Raw genomic sequence first — 24,012 nt, forward strand, 5'->3', positions numbered from 1 at the left:
CTGTGTACATTCAGTAAAACAGAAGTCAGGAGTTAGATTAAATGTTACCTGGTGATCTCATTTTCACAATTAAGGTTTAAGGAGACAGAACAGACAAGCAGGAAAGGGGCAAAAGTCCTGCTCACGAACCCACACTTGTTCAGACATCCCTCGAGTTCTATGAGATTGGGGTCTGTCTTCCATAACTTCTTCATGCTGACCATATTCTTACATGGGCCTGTAGAAGTTCTTTGTTGACAATTTTAGCTGCCTGATTACATATATGGGCTGAGTGAGCTACAGTCATTCTTTTTTTTTTTTTTTTTGTCTTTTTGCCTTTTCTGGGGCTGCTCCCTTGGCATATGGAGGTTCCCAGGCTAGGGGTTGAATCGGAGCTGTAGCTGCCAGCCTACACCACAGCCACAGCAATGTGGGATCCGAGCCACGTCTGTGACCTACACCACAGCTCATGGCAACGCTGGATCCTTAACCCATTGAACAAGGCCAGGGATCGAACCCGCAACCTCGTGGCTCCTAGTCAGATTCGTTAACCCCTGCGCCATGACGGGAACTCCCTACAATTAGTCTAATGTCCACAAAGATAGAGATTATTATGAGGAACGGCGTTAATCCCATTCTTTCATCAGACACTGAGTCTGCGATGATTGTCCTAATCGTTTACTGTTCAAATCTGCTCTTTTGTGACTCTGGGAGGCCTGGGAGACTTCAGCTTTTCTACAAACAAGACCCAGGGGACAGAGACAGTTTTGTACTTGGAGAGAGGGAATGACACAGTGTTCTGCTCAGTTCCAGCCTGAACCTCCTTGGGCAGCATCATCATCTGCTTGGGCTGCCATACAAGATACCATAGACTGGGTGGCTCAGACAACAGAAATCGCCTCATAGTTCTGGAGGCTGGAAGTCCATGATCCAGGTACCAGCATGGTTGGGTTCTGGCGAGGACCTTCTTCCTGGCTTGAAGATAACAGCCTTTGAACTGAGTCCTCACACGGTAGCAAGAGAGGGGGCATGCTCTCTGGCATCTCTGCTTATAAGGGTACACCCCCGACATGAGTGCCCTGCCCTCGTGGCCTCATCTACATCTAACCAAAGCCCCCATCTCCACATACCATCACACTGGGGATTAGGACTTGGACATATGAATGGGGTGGGGGGGAATCAGTCCATAGCAGGCAGCCTGAGGTCCTGACTGCCCAGGGCTCCCAGGACACTCACAATACTGATTTATCCTAGAGCACTCACAGACCCCTCCCGCTCAGGGAACCCTGAACACCGACCATCAGTGGGTGGGGAATAGTGACATTATCTATGGTAGGTGACTGGTTATTCCATATTTAAATCTCAAGGAGGCAGGAACCCTTCTCAGCCCTTCTCGCAACCTCTCAGTGTACCCTGAGGGGCAGACTGGTCAAACCAGCTGAAGACGGTCCCTTTTGAGTTCCTCTACAGCCAATTTCTTGACTTTTTGTTCTCATTAAAAAAATAAATAAAACTTGGTTATTCTAACAATAATTTCTGCTAAAAGCCCTTCTGAATTAATTTTTTTTTTTTTTTTTTGTCTTTCCAGGGCTGCACCTGAGGCATATGGAGTTCCCAGGCTAGGGGTCGAATCAGAGCTGTTGCTGCCCACCTTTGCCACAGCCACAGCAACGCCAGATCCAAGCCATGTCTGTGACCTACACCACAACTCACGGCAACGTCGGATCCTTAACCCACTGAGAGAGGCCAGGGATCGAACCCGAAACCTCATGGTTCTTAGATTCATTTCCGCTGTGCCACAATGAGAACTCCTTAATTTAAAAAAAAAATTCTTTTTATGGCCATACCTGCAGCATATGGAAGTTTCCAGGCTAGGGGTCGAATCAGAGCTGCAGCTGCTTACCTACACCACAGCCTCAGCACAATGGGGCCCGAGCCACACCCGCAACATACACCACAGCTCATTGCCATGGACCCTTAACCCACTGAGCAAAGCCAAGGATTGAAATCTCATCCTCACTGACATGTTGGGTTCTCAACCCGCTCAGCCACAATAGGAACCCCTGAATTGTTTTAGTCAAACAGGCTATCAGGAGAAAGAAATGGTAAGGTGCCCCAAGCCCAAGAGTCATTAGACAGTCTGTCATCCTAATTCACCTTCACGGTTCCCAGTGCGGCTCAGCAGGCTAAGAAACTGACTAGTGTCCATGAGGATACAGGTTTGATCCGTGGCCCTGCTCAGTGGGTTGAGGATCTGGCGTTGCTGAAAGCAGAAGCTTGGATCCTACATTGCTGTGGCTGTAGTGGAGGCCGGCAGCTGCAGCTCTGATTTGACCCCATGGAACTTCCATATACCATGGGTATGGCTCTAAAAAAAAAAAAAAGAAAGAAAGAAATTAATTCAGCATCAGGCAAAGGCAGTAAAGGGGTGAGATGTCGCAGGAAAGGAATCTGTCCAGTCTGGGAATCCAAACTCCAGCAAAAACTGGGGCCTAGAAAGGCTACCAGAGCAATGGACAGGCTGGAGCAGAGTCTTGGAGTCAACTGGGCCCAGCATCTATGGGAGCACCTCCTGCACCCCAGAGCCTCTCAGTCACAGGCCAGCGAGTCCCTTCACAGCAGGGGCTCTGACACTTGAGATTCCAAGGACCTAGGGAGCCAAGGCCTCCAGATCCACTTCCTGGCCAGCTACGCCCTCCTGCACACCTAACAAACATCTCTCACGAAGGTGAAAATAACTCAGATCCACCTTCAAGACCAAAACAAAGCAAAAGAGACACGGAAAAAAAGGCAACTCGTCGACCCTCAGACCAAAACCCTGGAAGCCTTGACACAGTTGTCATCTTTCAAAGTAAAGTTTTCTCCCAGTGGTGACAAGCTATGGGCTTGGAAAAGCAAATGCGTGTCAGAGGGCAAGAAAGAGGAGGTCTTTCCTGGGGTTCACAAGGAACAGAGGGGCTGTGAGTCCTGCCGCCAAAGGTCCCGCAGCACTAAAGGATTAGAAGGGCTTTTCAAGCTCTGTCTTCATTGTCCACTCACCATTTTATTATCTGATGAATCAAATAATAAATCAAATCTCCTGGATGGCCTTTGAGGACCCAGTGGTCCCGGGTCCCACCCAGTGACAAGACTGAACAGGTTTATCCCTTCCAATTAGCGCCTGGTTCGAGTATTGATGTCCTGAAAATTAACATCATTGATCTTCAACCAAGAATATGGCCAACAAGGCCTAATTTTTTTCTGATCGATGTTGCTGATCAATTACCTAATAAAAAGGGGAAAAGAGGAAGGGCCTCCTTGGCATCAGAATGAATTTATGTGCCTCCCAGGCAGTACTTCTATACCTCAGGACTGGTTCTCTGTTCCAGATTCTGCCTTAGTAACAGATGACCTTTCCAGCCCAATGAGAAATTTGTACTCCGTGCTTTCAGGGAGAGCAGGTGTGTCTCCAGGAGAGAGAAGAAGTTGGCACCTCCTGAAACAACCAGCCACACGGCAAACAGAACTTCGCACACCCCCCACTCCCCTCCCCCGCTGGGTAAAGGAGAGCGGCCCACTTGACAGACAGGCTGGCACTGCCACACCCCACACCTGGCCGGGAGCAGTCTTTGCCTACCACTTGAAGGAGACCCTCATGGCTCAGCAGTAACGAACCCGACTAGTACCCATGAGGATGCGGGTTTGATCCCTGGCCTTGCTCAGTGGGTTAAAGATCCAGTGTTGCCGTGAGCTGTGGTGTAGGTCCCAGACACAGCTCGGATCCCACGTTGCTGTGGCTGTGGTGTAGGCTGGAAGCTGTATCTCCCATGGCCTGGGAACTTCCATACGCTGCACCTGTGGCTCTAAAAAGCAAAAAGCAAAAAAAAAAAAAAAGAAGAAAAAGGAAAACAACTGAACAACTGACTTCTCAGTTACATCCAATTGAGATAAGTCATGCTGTCAGGACTCAACCACATCAGACGACAGTCTAGGTCCAGGTTTTCACTGTGAAGACAAATGGGAAACCAACCGAGTGAGCGTCCAGTCTCCCTCCTTTTGATCTCCCCTCCTTGCCCTCCCTGCCCCCACCCCACCGCACCCCACTCCATAGTTAAGACTCGGCTCCAGATGTTTGCCCTGTCACATGGCAGGGTCAGCTCCATAGGGGTATTTGCATTTCAAAAATAAAACTCCTGGAGTTCCTGTCATGGCACAGTGGTTAAGGAATCCAACTAGGAACCATGAGGTTGTGGGTTTGATCCCTGGCCTTGCTCAGTGGGTGAAGGATCTGGCGTTGCTGTGAGCTGTGGTGTAGGTTGCAGATGTGGCTCGGATCCCACGTTGCTGTGGCTCTGGCGTAGGCTGGCAGCTACAGCTCCGATTCGACCCCTAGCCTGGGAACCTCCATATGCTGCGGGAGCGGCCCTAGAAAAAGCAAAAAGACAAAAAGACAAGCAAAACAAAACAAAAAAAAACTCATGAGAAAGCCACACTCCACTGGAAAAAGGACCCTGGGGGCAAAATTTCGGGCACCTTGGATGCCTGGGGGCAGGAGCTTGCCAGTTACTGGACTGTGGAGGGGGTGGAGCTGCAGACATTTTCTGGTGCCCCTGGAATCACACTGCTGAAGGAAACCAGCTCTTCTGCACAAGCCTGAGATGGCCCTTCTCTGCGCCTTTCAGTTGATGTCTGTTGTTCAGTCCGTTGGGCTTCCTTTCACAAATGCTCTCTGCCCTCCACTGCATTCAAACACTGTGGATGCATGAAATCCTGACCCGCAGTCCCACTGGTGTCTCCGCCTCTGACCACAAGCACTAGCTGTCCCTTGATAAGGAGGAGAGACAACTGCCCTCTAGTGGTTCCTAACCCAGAGGTCACAAATAAATGGCAACAGATAGTCTGTAATGTAAAAATAAATAAATAAAGCTTAATTGGTAGCAATTTTGCTAAGTAACTTCATCTTCCTTTGTCTCAGTTTCTACCTCTATAAACACAGAAGAAGACTTTTCACATGAAATGCATGCGCTCAAGTCTACACATCACTCCCTCATGTCGTATCATTTGCTTCACGGTATGACGGTCTCTCTCCATGGCAATGACGAGGTCATTGGACAGAAAATCATTTCATAGTAAAAGAAAGGGCACCTCCAAAAACAAAGGGACAGGAGTGGAAATTCATCATCCCTCACCTTCCTCTCAGCAGCCCAGTCTGTACAGGGCCACGATCTACCTGCAAATCCTGCTCACGGACGGCTCCTCGCCTCCTCACTGATGGTGCCATCAATTTCCGAATGCCATTGACAATCATGCCACTTTCACAGGGTCTCATAACTTCTCTCTCCTCTTAACCTCTATCATATTTAAACCACTTGACTGTGTAACTGTCAGAACTGGCAAGGAAGGTGTTCGTCAAAATCATTCTGTAAGAAGTAATCCCAGCTCCTGGATGTCAATGGTTTCTTTTACCAAGGGTTACGATTCTTTGAAGTGCCTGGTAAACTGGATTTTTACCATAGGCTTGGAGGCAAATTGCTCCAAGACTGGGGGAGGAAGGCAAAGGACCAATTCAATCCTTGTGTTAGACTGCCATCTAGTGACAGATTAGGATATCTGCTGTGGACCGTGCACAGCTTTTACCTCCAACATCCTAAGGTGGGGTAAACCTATAAATCATAAATGCCAATATAACATCTTAGAGTCCACATGGCCAAATTAATATTTATGCCATTCTCCCTCAGGCATCAATAAACATCACCTAGGAAAATAGATGTCACAGCAGGTTCAACCTTTGTCAAAAATCTGACGTATGCTCTGTCATTGGCACCTCCAGCCTTCCCCTCCCTCAGGTTCTCCCACCACCCAACCCTGTGTCAGAGGGACTGAGGCCCTCCTTTTGGCTCTATGGTCAAAGTGTGGGTGCCTCCCTCTTGGCCGCCAGGGCTCCAAAAGCAAAGATCAATGGGCTTCCAGGTGCTACATATATATTTAGCTCCTGTGGATCCTGCTGAGCCCAAAGATCTGAGACAGAGGAGCTGCCCCCAGCTCACAAAGAGGACCACAGCATCCCCGCCTCAAGCCCTGATTGCCCTGAAGACCAGCGCTATGGATAAAGTGTGGCCTGATGCTCTGTTACTGCACTGATAGGCAGGGATGGAGCCCCGTGAATGTGGGTTCTGAGAAGACGGAAAACAGTTCAGAGTCTGGCCTGAACTCAGAGCCACTCTCCCACTGGCATGTTCCACGTCCCAGCTGACTCTTCAGGTGTCTGAGGCCACACAGAAGGTTCCTGGCCCAGTAAAGCAGTACCACGACCTAGAGCACAGGGAGAACCCTTCCCAGGACCTGGCCCCTCTCACACCGGGTCATACAAGGGCTGTAGGGAGGCCAGTAAGAGTCTCCAGGGCTCTGTCCATTTAACAAGCAAGCACAGGGTCAAGAGAGGCCTCAGGGCTCATGGGAGAGAAATATTTATTAGATGATTTAAAAAGAAGGGGTGTGTGGTCTGGGAGCATATTCTTGGTAGTTATGACAAGGTTAAGCAGGCAACCACAACTGCCATCACCGGGAATAGTGAGTCTTTTTCAGCTCAGAATTTCCACATCTCTGATCAAATTCCTCATTTTTTACCCCCACCCCCCTTTTTTGTTTTTTAAGGTCGCACCCACGACATATGGAAGTTCCTAGGCTAGGGGTCAAATCAGAGCTGCAGCTGCCAGCCTATACCACAGCCACAGCAATGCAGGATCCGAGCTTTGTCTGCAACCTACACCACAGCTCATGGCAACACCGGATCCTTAACCCACTAAATGAGAACAGGGGTCAAACCACCTCCTCATGGATTCTGGTTGGGTTCATTACCTCTGAGCCACAACAGGAACTCCCAGTTTTCACCCATTTTTGTCCCTCTTTGCCTCTAAGTTATTTGATGTATTTATAATAGTGTTTTAAAGGCCTTGTCTTTCAGTTCAAACATCTGGCTCATCTAAGGTTCTGTTCCTTTCTCTTGGTCCTGCTTCTTTGTGCGTCATGTATACTATGTTTTTACATCTTAAGCTGTAGGATGGATATTAAAGAGCAAAGGAGATGGGAGAAGACTCTCTGTCCTCTCTGGCTTTGGGACTCAAACACCACAAAACCAGGTCTCTTTGCTTTCCAGCCCATGCCAATTCCAGTTTGGGATGATTTTATATCAGCTCCTTCTTCCTCCCACTTTCCCACATTTTGGACCAGAATGGACTCAACACATGCAACCACGTAGGTCTTTGGCCAAACATGTAGGTTGAGCACAGGGCAGAACAGACAAGGAGAAGTGGGAGCTGCATGTACACATACACGCCCCATGAAGCCTACAGGGATTTCCCTGTAAACTTTTCAAGTGCCTCAAGAATCACCCCAGAAATCCAGTGAAGGAAATCTCTTGGGCACCTTCTGTGTATTTCAGATACGCCATCATGAAAACCAATGCAAAGCTTTCCTCAGTGGGGTCAGCTCAGAGTGAAACTGTTTTGGGAAACTGGAAGAAGCTATTATAGTTGTATCTTAGATCTTTGGGATCAAGGCGGCCTTGGAGAGTGGCTTCTGGATGTTGACCGAGAAACCTGGCTTTCAGACACTGCCGTTTGGCCACACATGCCAAGTACGCCAGTCTGTGCTATTCAGGATCCTAAATGGCCAGACTTAAATTAACTTAGACCACAGTGCTGCCTCTTTGACCAGAAGGCACCGATGTGGCATCCTCCTGTAAGCATCAGTCCTTTGCTTCCTGTAGCCAGAGCACCCAATTTTCCAGCAGGAGAGAGTCTGCCAGGCAGAAATGTCCAAAGTGAGCACTAGCACCTCACAGCCTCGCCTCTTCACTATGTCAGAGTGGACCATCTCAGAGTTCTCTTGTGGCGCAGCAGGTTAAGGATCCAGCATTGTCTCTGCAGTGGCTCAGATCGCTGCTGTGGCGTGGGTTCGATCCCTGGCCCAGGAATGTCAACATGCTGTGTGTGTGGCCAAAAAAGTGGGCAGTCTCCAGGGGCACAGGCTTAATTCCTGAGGAGTGATTGCTGGTGGAACCATGTCCAGGTCCCCCATCCCCGCCACTCTCAGCTCCCTTTGTCAATCCAGCACAGCTGGACCAGTGCACAAACTAAAGGCAAAGCGGGGCCAGGGACGTTCATAACCCTGAGCCTGAGGGACTGGTCAGCTTTGAAAGATGAAGATAATGATGGCTATCATCTCTCAAACCGTGCTGTCTATACCAGGCCCTGTTGGAACATGGGTGTCATCTCACTGGGTGCCTAAAGGCACCCTAGGAAGCAGGTACGGCTGTCAACCTCTAGATAGAAACCAGGCCTTCCTGCTGCAGGAAAGCTGCACAGACAAGGCCTTATCCCTCGTGAATATTCTTTTAAGTCATTTTAAAGAAACATAGAAGAAAGAAAAATGTACATATACACACTATACATGAATATATGTATAGATATATACAATATATAAAATAACATGCTGGCTTTTTTTTTTTAACTTGGAGGAATACAAATTTCACTGAAAACAAAGCCTTCCAGAGTTCCCTGGTGGCTCAGCAGGTTAAGGATCCAGCATTTTCACTACTGCGGCTCCAGCAGGAACTTCTACATGCCCCAGGTGCAGCCAAAAGAAAAAGAAAAAAAGAGAAAAAAAGAAAGACTTCCAGGTCCCAGTGTCAGGTGTGCTGATATTTCTTCAGGATTATTAGGAATAATGTTTTCCTTTAAACCAAAAGTGGAAGGGAGTACAGAAAAAATATTTTTCCACTGTACTGTCAGAGATAAATGATTTCTGTGGATTTAGTTGTGTTTATTTATAAGGAAGGTCCTAACTTTCATAGATATGTACTTATTTACTAGTTGAGGCATAATCTTTTTCATCTGAAAATTTTCTGGAGTACTTAACCTCGCATCCTGAATGTCTTAAAGCAGCAGTCAAAAGAAACCCGCACAAATAACGCAAAATATTAACTGTATAATTGAAGAGCATATGGGTGTTCACGATAGAATTCTTTCCATTTCTCTGTGTACTTCAAGTTTTTCACAATAAGCTGTTCAAAGGCAGGGGAAGCCACCAGCAATGATGCTACCAAAACTTGACTCCCCATGGAGCTTTCAGAAGGTCACTAGAGTGTATGCATTTTTGAAAGTTTACCATTGATAGTTATGAAAAAGAAAAAAAATGTAAGAAAGACTTATTTTCAGAGTACTATTTAGAAAACAGACCCCCCCCCAAAAAAAGAACTTCTTATAAGTGTACTTACATAGCTACTAAAACTTTCAGTATATTATTATAATACTTTCCAATCCTTTTTGTGTGTATACCATTTGGTTTTCTACATTAATATTTTGCAATCTTTTAAAAAATGTATGTAGTTTGCTCACTGGCTGCATGGTATTCCATTGTATAAGTTATATAAAGGTACCATACTGCAGTTCCCAAATTTAATTACTCCAAAACACCTGGTAACATGTTGTAAAAATACACATTCTTGGGACCCACCTACTAAATGAGAATCTCCAAGGATGGTATGGAAGATGAATTTTTTGAAGCTTACCCTGTGATTACAATGCACTTAATTAACTATCTAATTAATTAGCACATGTCATTTGCTTAATCCACCATCTTCAAACATCAAGTAGTTGTCGAATTTCTGCTAAACAATAATCACAATACCAATACCTGTAGAGACAAGTATTTCTCTGCAAACATGGACAATTATTTCCTGAGGACAATAAAGCAGTTTGCTTTTTAAAAAGATTTAGCGATCAGGGAACTATGGAGTGACTACAGCTCTGGGAGTGCTCACCCCACAACCATGGAATTCTAAGGAAGACTGGCAGTCATCCAGGGCTGTCTTGGCTACTCCAGAAGAGGTCAATTGGGAGTTAAGAGTCCTAACAACTCTAGAAAAGCTCTTGATGACAAAGAGGTCTGGCTTCTCCCTTACCTCCATAATCACAAAGGTCCTGTTCAAAAGGGTTCCCTCGAGTAAGCACTGAAATTGGCTCTTGCTGTCTTGTGCTGCTATATTTTTTCTTTCTTTCTTTTTTTTTTTTTTTTTGTCTTTTCGCCTTTTCTAGGGCCACTCCGGCGGCACATGGAGGTTCCTAGGGGTCGAATCGGAGCTGTAGCTGCCAGCTTACGCCAGAGCCATAGCAACGCCAGATCCGAGCCACGTCTGCGACCTACACCACAGCTCACGGCAATGCCGGATCCTTAACCTGCTGAGCAAGGGCAGGGATCGAACCCACAACCTCATGGTTCCTAGTCGGATTAGTTAACCACTGCGCCACAATGGGAACTCCTTGTGCTGCTATTTTAAAATACCCATTCAGGAGTTCCCTTCATGGCTCAGCGGAAACAAATCTGACCTCCATGAGATGCAGGTTCAATCCCTGGCCTCGCTCAGTGGGTTAAGGATACGGTGTTGCCGTGAGCTGTGGTGTAGGTCACAGATGCGGTTCAGATCTGACATTGCTGTAGCTGTGGTGTAGGCCAGTGGCTACAGCTCCGATTCGACCCCTAGCCTCGGAACCTCCATATGCTGCGGGTGCGTCTCTAAAAAAACAAAAAGAATAAAAAATAAATTAAAAAAATAAAATATACATTTGGTAGTTTACATAGTATGGAACCCCAAGAGCAATTTCTCAAATTTAATCCCGTGGGCTCCTAAGTATTCTCAGACATCTGAAAATATGACATATTTTAGTTTTAATGCTCTGTTTCCATTTTGATAGTAATATACATAGAAGGTAAATGCTCAGTTCCAGGGCCTGTAGTCTTATGTTTAAGATCAAAATGACACAAGGTCACCACCCAAAGAAACTTAAATATTTCTCAAACTCAGGTGTGTGGACATACTCCCAGGATTCCCTGGGAAATTTTTTTTTTTTTCCTTTAAAAGGAGTTTATACTGTACTGAAAGTTGAGAACCACTGGCTTAGAATACATGGACCATATTGCTTTTATTTTTCATTATTTTTTTTCTTTTTGGCCATGCCAGTGGAATGCGTGGAATTTCCTGGGCCAGGGATCAAACTAGTGCCACAGCAGTATCCAGAGCCACAGCAGTGACAGTGGCCAAATCCTTAACCCACTGAGCCACCACAGAACCTCTCTGTATTGCTTTTCTCTCCAGAGCAGGGCCCTACCCAGGCCCAGCTCTCAGCAAAACTTAAGGTAGCTTCTAAGAGGCCTCCACCCAGGCCTTCTTGACACACTTCTTGAACCCAACCCCGGGGCAATGGGAATCAACTCCTTGCCTTCTAACTTTTTTTGTTCAACCTAAGGCCGGACCCGCGGCATAAGGAAGTTGTTCCAGGGCAAGGATTGAATCCCAGGCGCTCAGACCTGAGCCGTAGCCGTAGCAACAAAGGATCCTTTAACCCACTGCCCGGGGTGCCCGGGGGAATCTAACCGCTGGTCACTCTAGTCGGATTCTTAACCCATTGTCCAACGGCAGGAACTCCTCCTTGCCTTTCATCTTATTGACGGAAACTAATATGCCGAGCCTCTAGAAAACTCTGAGACCATCAAGTCCAACCCCACTAAGCAGAACGGGGAAAAGTGAGGCCCAGAGATGGGAAGTGCCTTAAGCGAGGTTGCACACCTAGCTAACAGCAGACAGAATAAGAACCTAAGCCTTCTATCCTTCAGTGCCTCAGATGGTCTGTAGAGAGCACTCACCAGGGACCGCAGAGACTCATTTCCTCCATCACCACCCCCCGCCCCGCCCCAACCCGTTTCCACCCACCCCGGGGGCCCAACCTCCCTCGAGTCCTCTCCAAGTCGACCCGCCTCTCTCTACTCCAGGCTTTCATAAGCATGTCACACCCCAACTCCAACCCTACTGCCTCTGGCCTTCCCTCGCCTAGAAAACACACGAACTGAAAAGAGCCCCACGGCGCTTTGTGCGGCGGAGTCCGCCCCAAGGCGCATGCGCCAACCTAGGTCGGCGCGCGTCGGTGACGTCACAGGGGCGCCAACCTCGAGTTTGGGGCAGCGACTCCAGCTAAAAGTAGGAGCGTGTTGGTATCAATGTAGCATACCGCGCGACTTCAGACACAGGAAACCTCTCCGCCACAAACTTTGGCGAGAGGCTTGGTAGTCGAGGCTGCTGAAGAAAGTAGAGGGAGGTAAAGAGGGAGCGACGCTGAAGGAGACGTCAGAAAAGCGCACCGGAAGCGGTCCGAGAATGAAGAGTAAGCCAGGTTGAGGGCCACGACTTTGGAGAGGGGTGGAGTGAGGTGTAAAGAGTCGGAGACTAGATGTGGGTGCTGGTGGAACTGTTGTGGGAATTATCCCTCCTTAACATAAATAAAACTAAGGCACGGGAGTCCCAGTGTGCCTGGCTCAGTCTCTGAGCTAGGGATTGATGGCAGAGCTGGAAGCAGGTTAATCTCGGGGGCGCTGCCAGTCGTGTGTGGTGCTAGAGGAGGGCCCAAGGCCCTGGCCGAACTTGGCCAGTACCTCCCTGGGTGGCCTGGTCAAGGCCCTGCTCCTCTCTGCAACCCTGTTTACCTTTGTGTAAGGTACTGATGAAGGTGCCTGCCCAGCCTGATGTTATGTGAGGGACTCTTCCCTAGTGTAAAGCTCAGGGAGCGTGCTGGGGAACGATATCACTAAACCAAAGCTTTGGGAGTTGAGCAGAGAAGAGGTGTGCCAAGGAGAGGAGCAAGCACCCAGGACAGTTATAGGCAGGGGAGTGACACCTTTAAAACTGGATTTTGAGGGCCACCTCTCTCACTTCCTATGTATGTGATCCAGTGTCTCAGCGTATCTGAACTTCAGTTTTCTTAGTATAGAATAGGAATAATAGCTCCTTTAAAGGATTGTTCAGAAAGTGTAATGAGATAAAATGTATGTAGCTTTAAATCAGGGGCATGGCAAGTAATGAGGGGTCACTAACTGTTAGATATCTATTGTTACAGAAAGGAAAAAAAAAAAAAAGACTTCCACGTCTAATGCTAGGAACCTATGACAAGCACAAAGTCATTCCGGGGGTTCCAGGCCCTGCAGATAGGTTTTAATCCCTATCTTCCATTGGAGGGAGAACCAGACTGTGTATATAAAACTTGTAACCCCTTTGGCTTGCTTGGTCCAATGTACCTGAGAAGCACAAAGAGAGCTGGGGCAGAATTTACAGAGTCTAGTATGAACCAGACTTTCTAATCTTTTGGCCCTTAAACCAGGTCTTTGTCTCATTTTTATTCCGTTCACACCCATATTCTGTCCTCAGTGTGTGGTTTTCTTCTTCAGACAAATTAAGAACCAGGAGGGAGTTCCCACCTTGGCTCAGTGGTTAACGAATCTGACTAGGAACCATGAGGTTTCAGGTTCCATCCCTGGCTTTGCTCAGTGGGTTAAGGATCCAGCGTTGCCATGAGCTGTGGTGTAGGTTGCAGACGCGGCTCGGATCCTGCATTGCTGTGGCTGTGGTGTAGGCCAGTGGCTGCAGCTCCGATTCGATCCCTAGCCTGGGAACCTCCATATGCCACGGAAGCAGCCCCAAAAATGGCAAAAAGACAAAAAAAAAAAAAATAAATAAGAAACAGGAGCGTAAGAGTTTTTAAAGATTGAAACCACACTGAGCAATATATATTTTGAGCTTGAAGATCTGTATTTTATCAGGTTAGGACACCATCAGTTGTATGATGCATCTCAATTTCATAGATATTAAAATGTGACAAGTCTTTTTTAAATATCTAAATGTTAACAAAATGTAGTTCCGACCTCCTTCATCCTGGAAATCCCTGTCTCATAACTTTTAAATGGGTTACATCTTTAGACTTCTAGAGCTCGGGCTCCTAACCTGTGGAATTTTAAACCAGTGCAACTCCAAATATGGTCTGCTGAGCTGCAGTAGCATCTGAGAACTTGTTAGAAATGCAGGATCTGAAAGTGGCACCCAAGACTCTTCATTGTAATAAGATCCCAGAGATTTTTTTTTTTTTTTTTTTCCCTTTTTAAGGCTGCACCTGCGGCATATGGATGTTCCTAGGCTAGGGGCGGAATTGGAGCTGTAGTTGCTGGCCTGCACCACAGCCACAGCAACGCCAGATCCACACCTCATCCGTGACCTAGACCATAGGTCCTTAACCCACTGAGCGAGGCCAGGGATCAAACCCACATCCTCATGGATTCTAGTCGGGCTTGTTACACACTGAGCCACAACGGGAACTTCCAAGATCACAGAGGTTCTTAACGTTTGAGAAGCACTATTTTAAAGCACACCTTTGGAACTTCTGGGATGGATGGACAGTAGGACAGGAGGCGTCCAGGAAAGTTTTGAAGCTATGCTCTTTGTACCATTGGTATCTTCTCTCCATGAATAAGCATGGTTATTTTCATGATTAGAAAAGGCTTGGGTCTTATAAGCCATAGTGATCGGAATTGTTTGTTTCATGTTTGTTTGTTTTAAATCCCCCAGGTGTGATCTACAATGCCTTTTCTCAGAAAGAGGCGAAAGAGTTCGATGTTCAGGTACAGTGCTTGGCAGGAGGTCTGGGAGCAACAGAGGTGATGGCAGACATGGCTCCGTGGCTTCTCCACCCGTAGGGCTGTTTTAGCCATCCTTTCCCACGTTTTACTCCTCACGTTTCCAGCAGACATGTTAGGCTTAATCGGGGTCTGTTGTTCCCCTGGGTCTCCCTTTCCATGCTACCAGAGTCAAGTTGGGTTAACTGGAACTCAGGATCAGTGTCGTCTCCCACTGTGTAGGGGACACCGGGCTGCGCTCACCTGGAAGCTGCTGTGGCAGGCACTGTCTTTTGACCTTGTTACTGTGCTCCCTTCACTCCTGAAGAGGCCAGGCAGGTCACATTTCCTAATTGTCATTTATGGATTATATCTGGGTACTACAAACAGAAGTTTCACTGGTGACTCAGAATGAGGGAGTTTTTTGTTTTTTTGTTTTTGTTTTTGTTTTTCCTTCTTTGCTTTTTAGGGTCACATCCATGGCATATGGAGGTTCCCAGGCTGGGGGTCCAGTTGGAGCTACAGCTGCCGGCCTAACCCACAGCCACAGCAATGCAGGATCCGAGCCGAGTCTGTGACCTATAGCACAGCTCACAGCAACACTGGATCCTTAACCCACTGAGCGAGGCCAGGGATTGAACCCAGAACCTCATGGTTCCTAGTCAGATTCGTTTCCGCTGCACCACGATGAGAACTCCAAGGGAGTTACTTTGAAGACAAAACTTTGAAAGACGGATGCACTTTTGGCTTCTCCATGAAAGATGGGCCCTCAGGTATTTAAAGAATCAGAATAATTGTCCTTGTACAGGAATAACCATGGTGATAACGAATTTTTACTTACCATCTAAAAGTACAAAGCTGAAGCTGACGGCCGACTGTATCATGAGCTACCTTGAAGGTGGCCTATATCCCATCTTTATCCCCACCTCCCACCCGCCCCTGTGCCCACTTCTCCCCCATGAAGTGAGAGCTTCATTACTATTGACATGGCCTCAAGATGTTCGCAGCCCTGTTAGTGCAGCAGAGGTACAGGAAGTGACCCAGTTGAGGGAGGACCTCGGCAGGCAGTGCTGCCCAGGACCATGGCAAACATGTGGGCAGAGGCAGCTGAGTGAAGAATAGCCTGGTAGAACTCCAGCTTGAAAGACAGCGGTGCTTGGAGTTCTTTCAAGAATTACACATAATCGTGACAGTTATTTTGCTCAGAAGTCCTCTCGAAGAGCAGGTGCTCAGCCGCAGTCACATGACACTCGGCTCTGTGTGGAGAGTGAACACCCGGGGCCAAGATACGCTTGACAGTTTCTTTGCCCACGTGATGCCAGAGCAGACTTGGAGAGTAGCCACGCCGCATCCACAAGGCTGGAAACTCAACAGTATTGCGATGCGACCACCCTGTCAAAATCCCTCCCTGTGGTGGCTGCCCCCCCCCCCGGATGCTTGGTGACGCCGTTTTTCCTAGTGTTAGGGTCACTTCCTCCCAGGCCATAGCTTGATTCTACTCTAAGCTGCCTTCATCTGAACGTGACTATTTAAAAACCATTGTCATAACATTTCTCTAGCTTTCCTCCCTGCCAGGAATGAGTGAAGTCTTTTCTTCAGATGTAATAGTGTTCTTGGGATCAGAATAACCTCAGAAAAGCAGGGTAGGAAGTTGGAAGTTTACATGGCTGTTTGTGGCAGTCATGCGTTGGCATTTGAATGGGACACATGCATCTGGCCAGCTGGGGTGGTGAACCGGCAGACGAGAGAGACTGTGTGAGCCCGGCTGGGTAGATGGTGGGTCAGCAAAGGCGGCTCATCTGCTGTTGCAGCATGTGCGGGAGGGCCTGGGGGCCTGGGGGCCTGGGTGGCCCCAGCCAGAGCAGTGAACCCCATGCCATCTTGTTCCTGCACAGCACACGGGCGCCCAGCGGGCCGAGGCCTTCGTGAGGGCCTTCCTGAAACGGAGCATGCCCCACATGAGCCAGCAAGTCCGGGAGGACCTCCTGCAACGCAAGGCCGTCGTTCTGGAGTACTTCACTCACCGGAAGCAAAAGGAAAAGAAAAAGAAATCCAGAGGCCTCTCTGCCAAGCAGAGGAGGGAGCTGCGGCTCTTTGACATTAAACCAGAACAGCAGAGGTATGCCAGGCCCTTCCCGCCTTGGCTTAAGATAGGAGAGCCTCTCTCGCTTCTGCCACAAGGGGGCAGCCTTCCTTTACGGATTCAGACTTTGGGTTTGGCTTTTCTGCCGGACTTCTGTGGTAGCTCCACTGTTCAGACTCCTGGTGCCCTGAGTGAGTCTGTTGCCCCTGGCAACAGGCTATTTGTCTTTCAGTTTTCTTAGAAAAAGAGGAACTGGTATTAACATATATCTCTTTGTAGCTTTTAATAGCACTAGACAGAATCACCCATTGGGGTTTTATTGCCAAAGAACATGCTGCCCACATGTTTTGGAAGTTTCTGAAAGAGACACATCACTCTCTGTGGGAGGACACGTTCCATCCCTCCTTGGCCACAGCTCTGCATTTGCATGTCTTAGGACTGTTCACAGGCTCTTGCTTCAAGATCTGTAGCCAAATAGCTTCCTACTTCCCACAAGACAGTCTGTCACCTTGTTCATGGCCCCTCACAAGATCAGCAGCTCTGGGAGGAGGAAGGGACTGCTTCCTGCCCCTGGTGGGCCACTTTGGATAGAGTCCACTTTGGATTTAAGCTTGAGGTTCTCATTTCTCTAACCAGTAGTTTTGGTAAACGGAGTCCCCGTGAAGCAGCAGGAAGGTCCATTCGGGGTCCTCTCAGCTGCTCCCTCCCCTTGGCCCCACTACTTCTCGCTCACCCTCTAGACCCGTCCCCTTGCATAGGAACGTATGACAACCACCAGCTCCTGTTTCCTGAGGGCTTACTGGGTTCCACTTCCTATACAGAAAACCTCAAAATAGCAGTGGCCTAAATAAAATTGAAGTTTATTTCTCTCTTATGAAGAGAAGCCCAGATGAATACTGTCATGGGCTGGCAGCAGTCACAGCCATCAGAGAACCAGGAATGTAGCCCCGGGCACATCCTTCCTGCTCCACTATCGTGAGGGGTTGCTCCATGGTCTAGGATGTCTGCTTGAGCCCCGGCCGTTATGGCTGCATATACAGCAAGAAGAGTGAAGGAGCAGAGGAAGACAGCACCTTCCTCTTCTCTTTAGCAAAAGCTTAGCCTCAAGAGGCTCCTACCAGTGAGTTAACTGAGGTTTGAGAGGTGACAGCACCAGATGTTCGTGCTGTTATCCAGAGTAGAACTAGGCTTTACGCCCAGGCCCCAGTGAGCCAGATCGTGGTCCTTGATATCAAGCCAAGCTCTCTGCTCCTCGGATGTTAGACTCCCAGGCTCACCTTGCTTAACTTTTTACCTCTTTCTGACTTTGCCACAGGTACAGTCTTTTTCTCCCTCTGCACGAACTCTGGAAACAGTACATTCGGGATCTGTGCAATGGACTCAAACCAGACACGTGAGTTGCACTTCTAAAGCCTTGTCCTTTGGGGCCGAGCCCAAGTCTCAGGATCATTGTGAAAGCAGCCTTGGGAGCCTGCTCTCGGAATTGCCTGGCCGCAGAAGCTTGTAGACCTGTTCATTTCTTTCAGAATTCTTTTTCATGGTATTCATTAGGGGCTTCTGTTTATCTCATAGGCAGCCGCAGATGATTCAGGCTAAACTTCTGAAGGCAGATCTTCACGGCGCTATTGTTTCAGGTAATTTGCTTAGAAGCTCATCATCTGGATGCCCAAGCCACCACTCAGCGGCCACTCCTTACCACACAGATATCCCCCCGTTGCCAGCGCTTAGGGTGGGAGATGACTGTCGTTGTAACCAGTTCTCACCACTTGTTGGACACTTTATTTATTTATTTTTTTATTTATTTTTTTTTTGTCTTTTTGCTATTTCTTGGGCTGCTCCCGCGGCATATGGAGGTTCCCAGGCTAGGGGTCAAATCGGAGCTGTAGCCACTGGCCTACACCAGAGCCACAGCAACGCGGGATCCGAGCCGCATCTGCAACCTACACCACAGCTCACGGCAACGCCGGATCGTTAACCCACTGACCAAGGCCAGGGACCGAACCCGCAACCTCATGGTTCCTAGTTGGATTCGTTAACCACTGCGCCACGACGGGAACTCCAGTTGGACACTTTAAATGGCCTCTGTGTACCTTCTCTACACAGAGATCCCAGCTGGCATCCCAAAGGGCACAGCATCACCCACAGCCTGGTACCCTGAACTGGTCTCCCTGGTTTTACATGTCAGCTGTGGAGTGACAGTTCCCGAGTTGTCATCTCTCCAGCACAGAGCTTACCCTTGAACTCCTTGAATCCAGATGTCCACTGGACGTAGCTACCCAGATGTACAGGAAGCATTGTGAGCTTTCCCTGTCCAAAACAGAAGCTCCTCACCTCAGCCCTTCCCCTGGCCTTTGTCATCTTGGTTACTGCTGAGAATCACTGTTAGTGCCACTAATAGTGGCACCACTATCGCCCTGGTTGTTCAAGGCAAAACCTAGGAGGTATCCTCTTCTTCCTCCAGTCCATCAGTACATCCTAACACCCAAACCTAAGCAACTGCCATCTCCCCTCGACTACTGCAAAGCTGCCCAGCCCTCCCCCTGCTGACATAGGGTTCCTCCCTTGACCAGGCAGCCAGAGTGAAGGTTTTATAACAAGTTGAGTCCTTTCTGTCTCCTTACGGTGGTCCACATGGCCTGTCCAACTGCTCTGGGCCCCAGGTCTAACCACGCTGGCCTGCTTTCTCCTTCTGTCCTGGCCTGGCCCTACCTTAGGGCCTTTGCATTTGCTGCTTCCTTCTGCCCAGAGAATTCTGTGTACCCAGAGACTGATTCTTTCTAATTATTTGGGTCCCCACTTGGATGTCACTTGCCAGGGGTCTGCTGTCCCTAAAGGTGACCCCTCTCCCACCTCCTTACCTGGTCCTTATTTTTTTTGTAGCACTCATCACCATCAGCAAATGCAGTTGTCAGAGTTCCCATCATGGCTCTGGTTGATGAGCCTGACTAGTGACCATGAGGTTGCGGGTTCAGTCCCTGGCCTTGCTCAGTGGGTTAAGGATCCGGTGTTGCCATGAGCTGGAGTAGGTCGCAGATGTGGCTCTGATCCCACATTGCTGTGGCTGTGGTGTAGACTGGCAGCTATAGCTCTGATTCGACCCCTAGCCTGGGAATCTCCATATGCCACAAGTATGGCCCTAAAAAGACAAAAGACAAAAAAAAAGAAAATGCAGTTGTCTGGTTTGATACACACCACCCCTCCCCCTTTTAGAACAGCAGCTCCAGGAGAGTCTGGTTCACTGCCGTGCCCAGTACCTACCTAGGACAGTGCCAGGCACATAGCAGGTGTACAGTGAATGTGTGACTTCACAGGGACCTGGGTTGGGGAAGTGAGGGGCCTGCTGCCTGTGGGGGCAGCTCACTGCTGGGTGGCCCTTAGTGGGATCCCCTTCTGGCCTGAGTTCAGGAGGATGTGGAAAGGCCATGATGGACAGGTGTTCGTAAAGTGAGACTTGGCCCTGCCAGAGCAATCCGACTTGGGCCTTGGTGGGGCTGGATACATGTGTGACCTCTTGGCTCTAGAACCTGCCCAGGACCCTATGGCAGCAGGCCCTCCAAAGGACACCTTAGCAGAGCAGTCCAGAGGCTACAGAGCCATCAGCAAGGGACTGGGAAGCTTGGGTTCTTATCCCGCTTGTCTCTGCCCAGCTGAGGAGCCTCCACTTCATGGTGCCTCTCTGGGGGCTCTTTCTCACTCTGCCGGCTCAAGGCTGGGACCAGAGCCCTCAGCCTCTGCAGGCCTGGCCGCTGTGGCTCCCTCAACACCACAGAGGCCTGAGCCCTGAACCACCCTTTTCCTTTGCAGTTACAAAATCCAAATGCCCCTCCTATGTGGGGGTTACAGGCATCCTTCTACAGGAAACAAAGCACGTTTTCAAAATTATCACCAAAGAAGACCGCCTGAAAGGTATGTTACTGGATCTGAGGGCGCTGTGGGCTGTGGCCTCCCCAGCCGATTCATCAGCCCTTTCCTCTTGGCTGTAAGGGTCCGGTGGGCCTTTCAAGTCCGCACAGATTGTGCGTTGCCTGCCACCTTACGTTCCAAGCCTGCAGAGACCATCCCGGCACCCAGGGCTTTCCCTGAGGCGCTGGTGAGCCCAGCCAGCAGCCCTGACCAGATGTGATCAGGGGAAGGAAGGGCTGCGTGGCTGTGCCTCCAGACACCTGGCTCTGTTTCCTGGACTGGGACCCCCCCCCCCCGCCCCACCTGCCCAAAGACTGCTCCTCCCAGAGGTCCAGAGCCAGACTGACAACAGGGAGGAAGCTGGGGTGGCACCCGCCCACCCCTGGGATTCCCAGGCTGCGCCCTTGCCCGTGCCCCTGGGGGTTCCAGGGAGCAAGTGCAAGCTCACCCGCCCCATGGGCTCCAGCTCACTGCCTCCCCCTCACCTCTGATCAGAGATTTCAAGGCCACAGCGGGAGGTTTTTGTTCCTGAAATTTTTGAGCTTGGGTTTCTTGCTGCTTCCTCCATTTCCCTATATATTCTTCTGTTCTCTTTTTAAGCCTCAGGAAGTGGTATACGCATTTCCCCAATAAACCTAAAGCCATGAGTCCATCTGAAAGTTATAGGGCAGGACCTGTTTCTGGCAGTTTTCCTGGGAGTTTCTGCTTCTGGAAGTTTGGTCCATAGCCTTTTACCCTGCAAATTAGGTGCTGAGGTATATTTAAAATGTAGATAAATTGGCCTTCTGTAATCTTGGTGCTACTTTCTTCCATTTCCCATTAGCTTTTTGCACTTTCTCATACAAACATCTTAGAAATCACATTCTCCGTGAAAGTGAATTTACTGCCAGGATTTTTTTTTTTCCTCATCCTTGTTCCCCTGGTTTGTTGTTTGTTGTTTGTTTCAGTCATCCCCAAGCTGAACTGTGTGTTCACTGTGGAGATCGACGGCTTTATTTCCTACATTTATGGGAGCAAATTCCAGCTGCGGTCGAGCGAGCGGTCTGCGAAGAAGTTCAAAGCCAAGGGAACAATTGACCTGTGAGCTCTTGCTGCCTAAGGGGATTGTTTATGGCAGCTGAAAACTGGAAACCCTAAATACCCTCCTTTCTGGGAAGAGGTGGTCAGGCCAGTTCTGGTTCTAGACCACCTCAGCCGGTTTCAGTCAGAGCTAAGGACATTTCATCATCTGGCCAGAAGTATAGTGTCCTGAGCGCCGAAGGCAGGGACAAGCGGTGTGGTCTTTTGGGGTGCTTTGTAGGTCTTTCTAGGTGCTCTTGTTTTTGTATTACGCCCGTGGGGAGAGGAGATTGGCAGAACACACCAGGATTGATAACAGGTTGACTTGAATAGTGGGACTGTTTGGTTTTCATTGCTTTTTCCTACTTTTCTGTGTTTTCGGTATGTTCTGTGATGAATCGCTTGTTTACCTGATAACAAACATGCACGTAGCCATGGACAGGAGCGCCTCCTGCAGCACAGCCAGGAGGGAAGGGGAGGCCCGAGGCTGCCCCTGGATTGCGCCTTTACTTTTTGCTCTGTGGAAGCCGCCCTCAAGCATCGCCTCTCCCAAGTTCACTGGTGCCCTGGCATCTTTGGCACATCACTTTAAACCATGCCCACTATCAAGGTCTTGGATCTGAGATTTACTTTGCTAATTCAAGAAAACTGAAGAGGAATGAGTGGTGAAGTTGCTGAATGACTCAGGAGCCAGTCGTTCGGGGGTCGGAACTGGGCTGGGCAGAGGGTCGGGCCGAGGTGTGCTTGTTAATGCTTGTTCCCCTAGAGGGCGCTTCAGCCTGCAGAGCGTCCTCATTCCTGAGTCTCTTAGGCTCCAGAGGAAGGTAGGCTGAAGGGGAAATAAGACTGCAGCTCTTCCCAAGGTCTAACCTACTGAGATGCCTGAGTCCCCAGCGGTGGCACCTTTGTTGCCATCTTAGGTCCATTTTTGCTGCTGGGGGGGAGGGCCCTGGCTCCCTCTGACCCTAGCCCTGTGGGCAGCGTGCCCTGGGCCAGGAGGTGGGTCCCTTCCATGCAGGGCCTGTGCACAAGCCTGCTGAGTGAGAATAGTGTGGGGACCAGCCTTCCAGGGTCTGGTATCAGGAAACCACGTGGCTCAGAAGATCCTGTCCCCTCTTTGCTCTGAGGAGCGTGTGCTGCTGGCCCACACAGTGAGGGCAGAAGCGGTCCTGGCGGCAAATTCATGTGCTTTTCCTTCCGCACCAAGAGGACAGCGATGCCAGAGGCCTCGCTCTCAGCACTCCACACTCAGACTCCACACTGGACGAGAACTGCCGTGGTGGAGGGGGACGTGCCAACCCTGACCGCGTTATAGCAGGGGGCTGAGGAGGCCTAGCTGTGCCTCTGCGCCCCCTGAAGGGTGGGCACAGACACTGGTCTCCCACAGACCCTGCTCTGTCTGCATGTGGTGTCCCTCACTTTCCTGGAGGGTGCTTCCCCAGTCTGACCGTTGCTCCCTGTGGTTCAGAGCACAAGTCCCAGGGGCACCATCTCACGCAGGACACCCTGACCCAGCGACAGCCCTCAATGTGGCCACAAGGAGATGCAGACTCAGAATCCTCCCTTGCCCAGCGCCTTACTGCCTGAGCGGGAGAGCTGGGATTTGAACCCCATAGTCTAGCTTCAGAGCCACACTTTTGATGGTGCGGGGGGTGGCCCCAAGGATGGCAAGATACATCCAGAGTGCACAATGTGGTCCCTTTGTTCCCTGGGCTTCCCCGAGGGAGCCTCTGTCTTCTGTGTGAAACGGCTCTGCTCCCCTGGCTCTCTCAGAGTGCCACACTGGTAACAGTGTTGTGCTGTGACTTCCTAACCCCGCTCTCTCCGCCTCCTCTGCCATGTAAAAGGCGGCTAATGTTGTGTAAATACAGAGTTGCTTTCCAGAAAAGTTGTTGGAACCACTTGCCATGTGGAATCTGTTTTTCGTTTGGCACAAACTCAAGTTTCCATGTGAGCAGCTGTTTAATTTGCAGACCTCGCTCCCTCTCCCCAGGGAGACTTGGAGAGAAGGCTCACCTGCCACCGAGCTGCTGCTGTGCACGCCTGTTTCTGGGATGCCTTTTTGTCCCCACAGCCTGCTTATAGAGGCCACTAGGTCCTATGGCCTGAGGACCCTGCCGTCTTTCCAGGCAGAACCAGGCTGGGCACTGGCTCAGCGTGAGCCTTCCCAGCGAGGCCATGGTAACCGCCGCAAAGGGAAATGCACGGGGCTGGCCAGCAGCACTGGGCTTGTCACAGAGGGCAGTGGGGCCTTGGCCCTGCAAGACACCTGTGAGACAGTGAAATCTGCCTCGTGTGTGCACTTCACACACGGGAGAGCGTGCCCCAGAGAGGCCTGTGGAGCAGCAGAGGGGGTGACACCTCAAGACAGGACAGGGGTGGCTGCGGGGCCAGGAGACTTTGGTTCAGTGACCCACTATTCCCCAAAGAGCGAGTGGGCACCGGGACTAGCTCTGTGGAGGACACAGCCACGGTGCAGGGCCTGTAGAGGACAGGCCTGAGTCTCCAGGGCAGGA

The 24,012-nt window shown here is 49.6% G+C and overlaps 1 protein-coding gene across 1 annotated transcript; it reads left to right on the forward strand.

The window, feature by feature from the left end:
* Positions 11,929-23,378, forward strand: POP4 (POP4 homolog, ribonuclease P/MRP subunit). Its single transcript, XM_003127004.4, has 7 exons — positions 11,929-12,176; positions 14,405-14,457; positions 16,347-16,570; positions 17,850-17,927; positions 18,107-18,168; positions 20,339-20,440; positions 21,385-23,378. The coding sequence occupies exons 1-7, from the start codon at positions 12,170-12,172 to the stop codon at positions 21,519-21,521; spliced, it is 663 nt and encodes a 220-aa protein (XP_003127052.1). The 5' UTR covers positions 11,929-12,169; the 3' UTR covers positions 21,522-23,378.

Source organism: Sus scrofa, chromosome 6 (assembly GCF_000003025.6).
Source record: "Sus scrofa isolate TJ Tabasco breed Duroc chromosome 6, Sscrofa11.1, whole genome shotgun sequence".
Lineage (NCBI taxonomy): Eukaryota > Metazoa > Chordata > Mammalia > Artiodactyla > Suidae > Sus > Sus scrofa.

What these genes read in the sequence shown, in the direction of transcription:
- POP4 (XM_003127004.4), top strand. An exon ending in TCACGGCGCTATTGTTTCAG is followed by an intron (nt 18,169 to 20,338) that starts GTAATTTGCTTA and finishes TTTCCTTTGCAG; the next exon opens with TTACAAAATCCAAATGCCCC. An exon ending in CAAAGAAGACCGCCTGAAAG is followed by an intron (nt 20,441 to 21,384) that starts GTATGTTACTGG and finishes TGTTTGTTTCAG; the next exon opens with TCATCCCCAAGCTGAACTGT.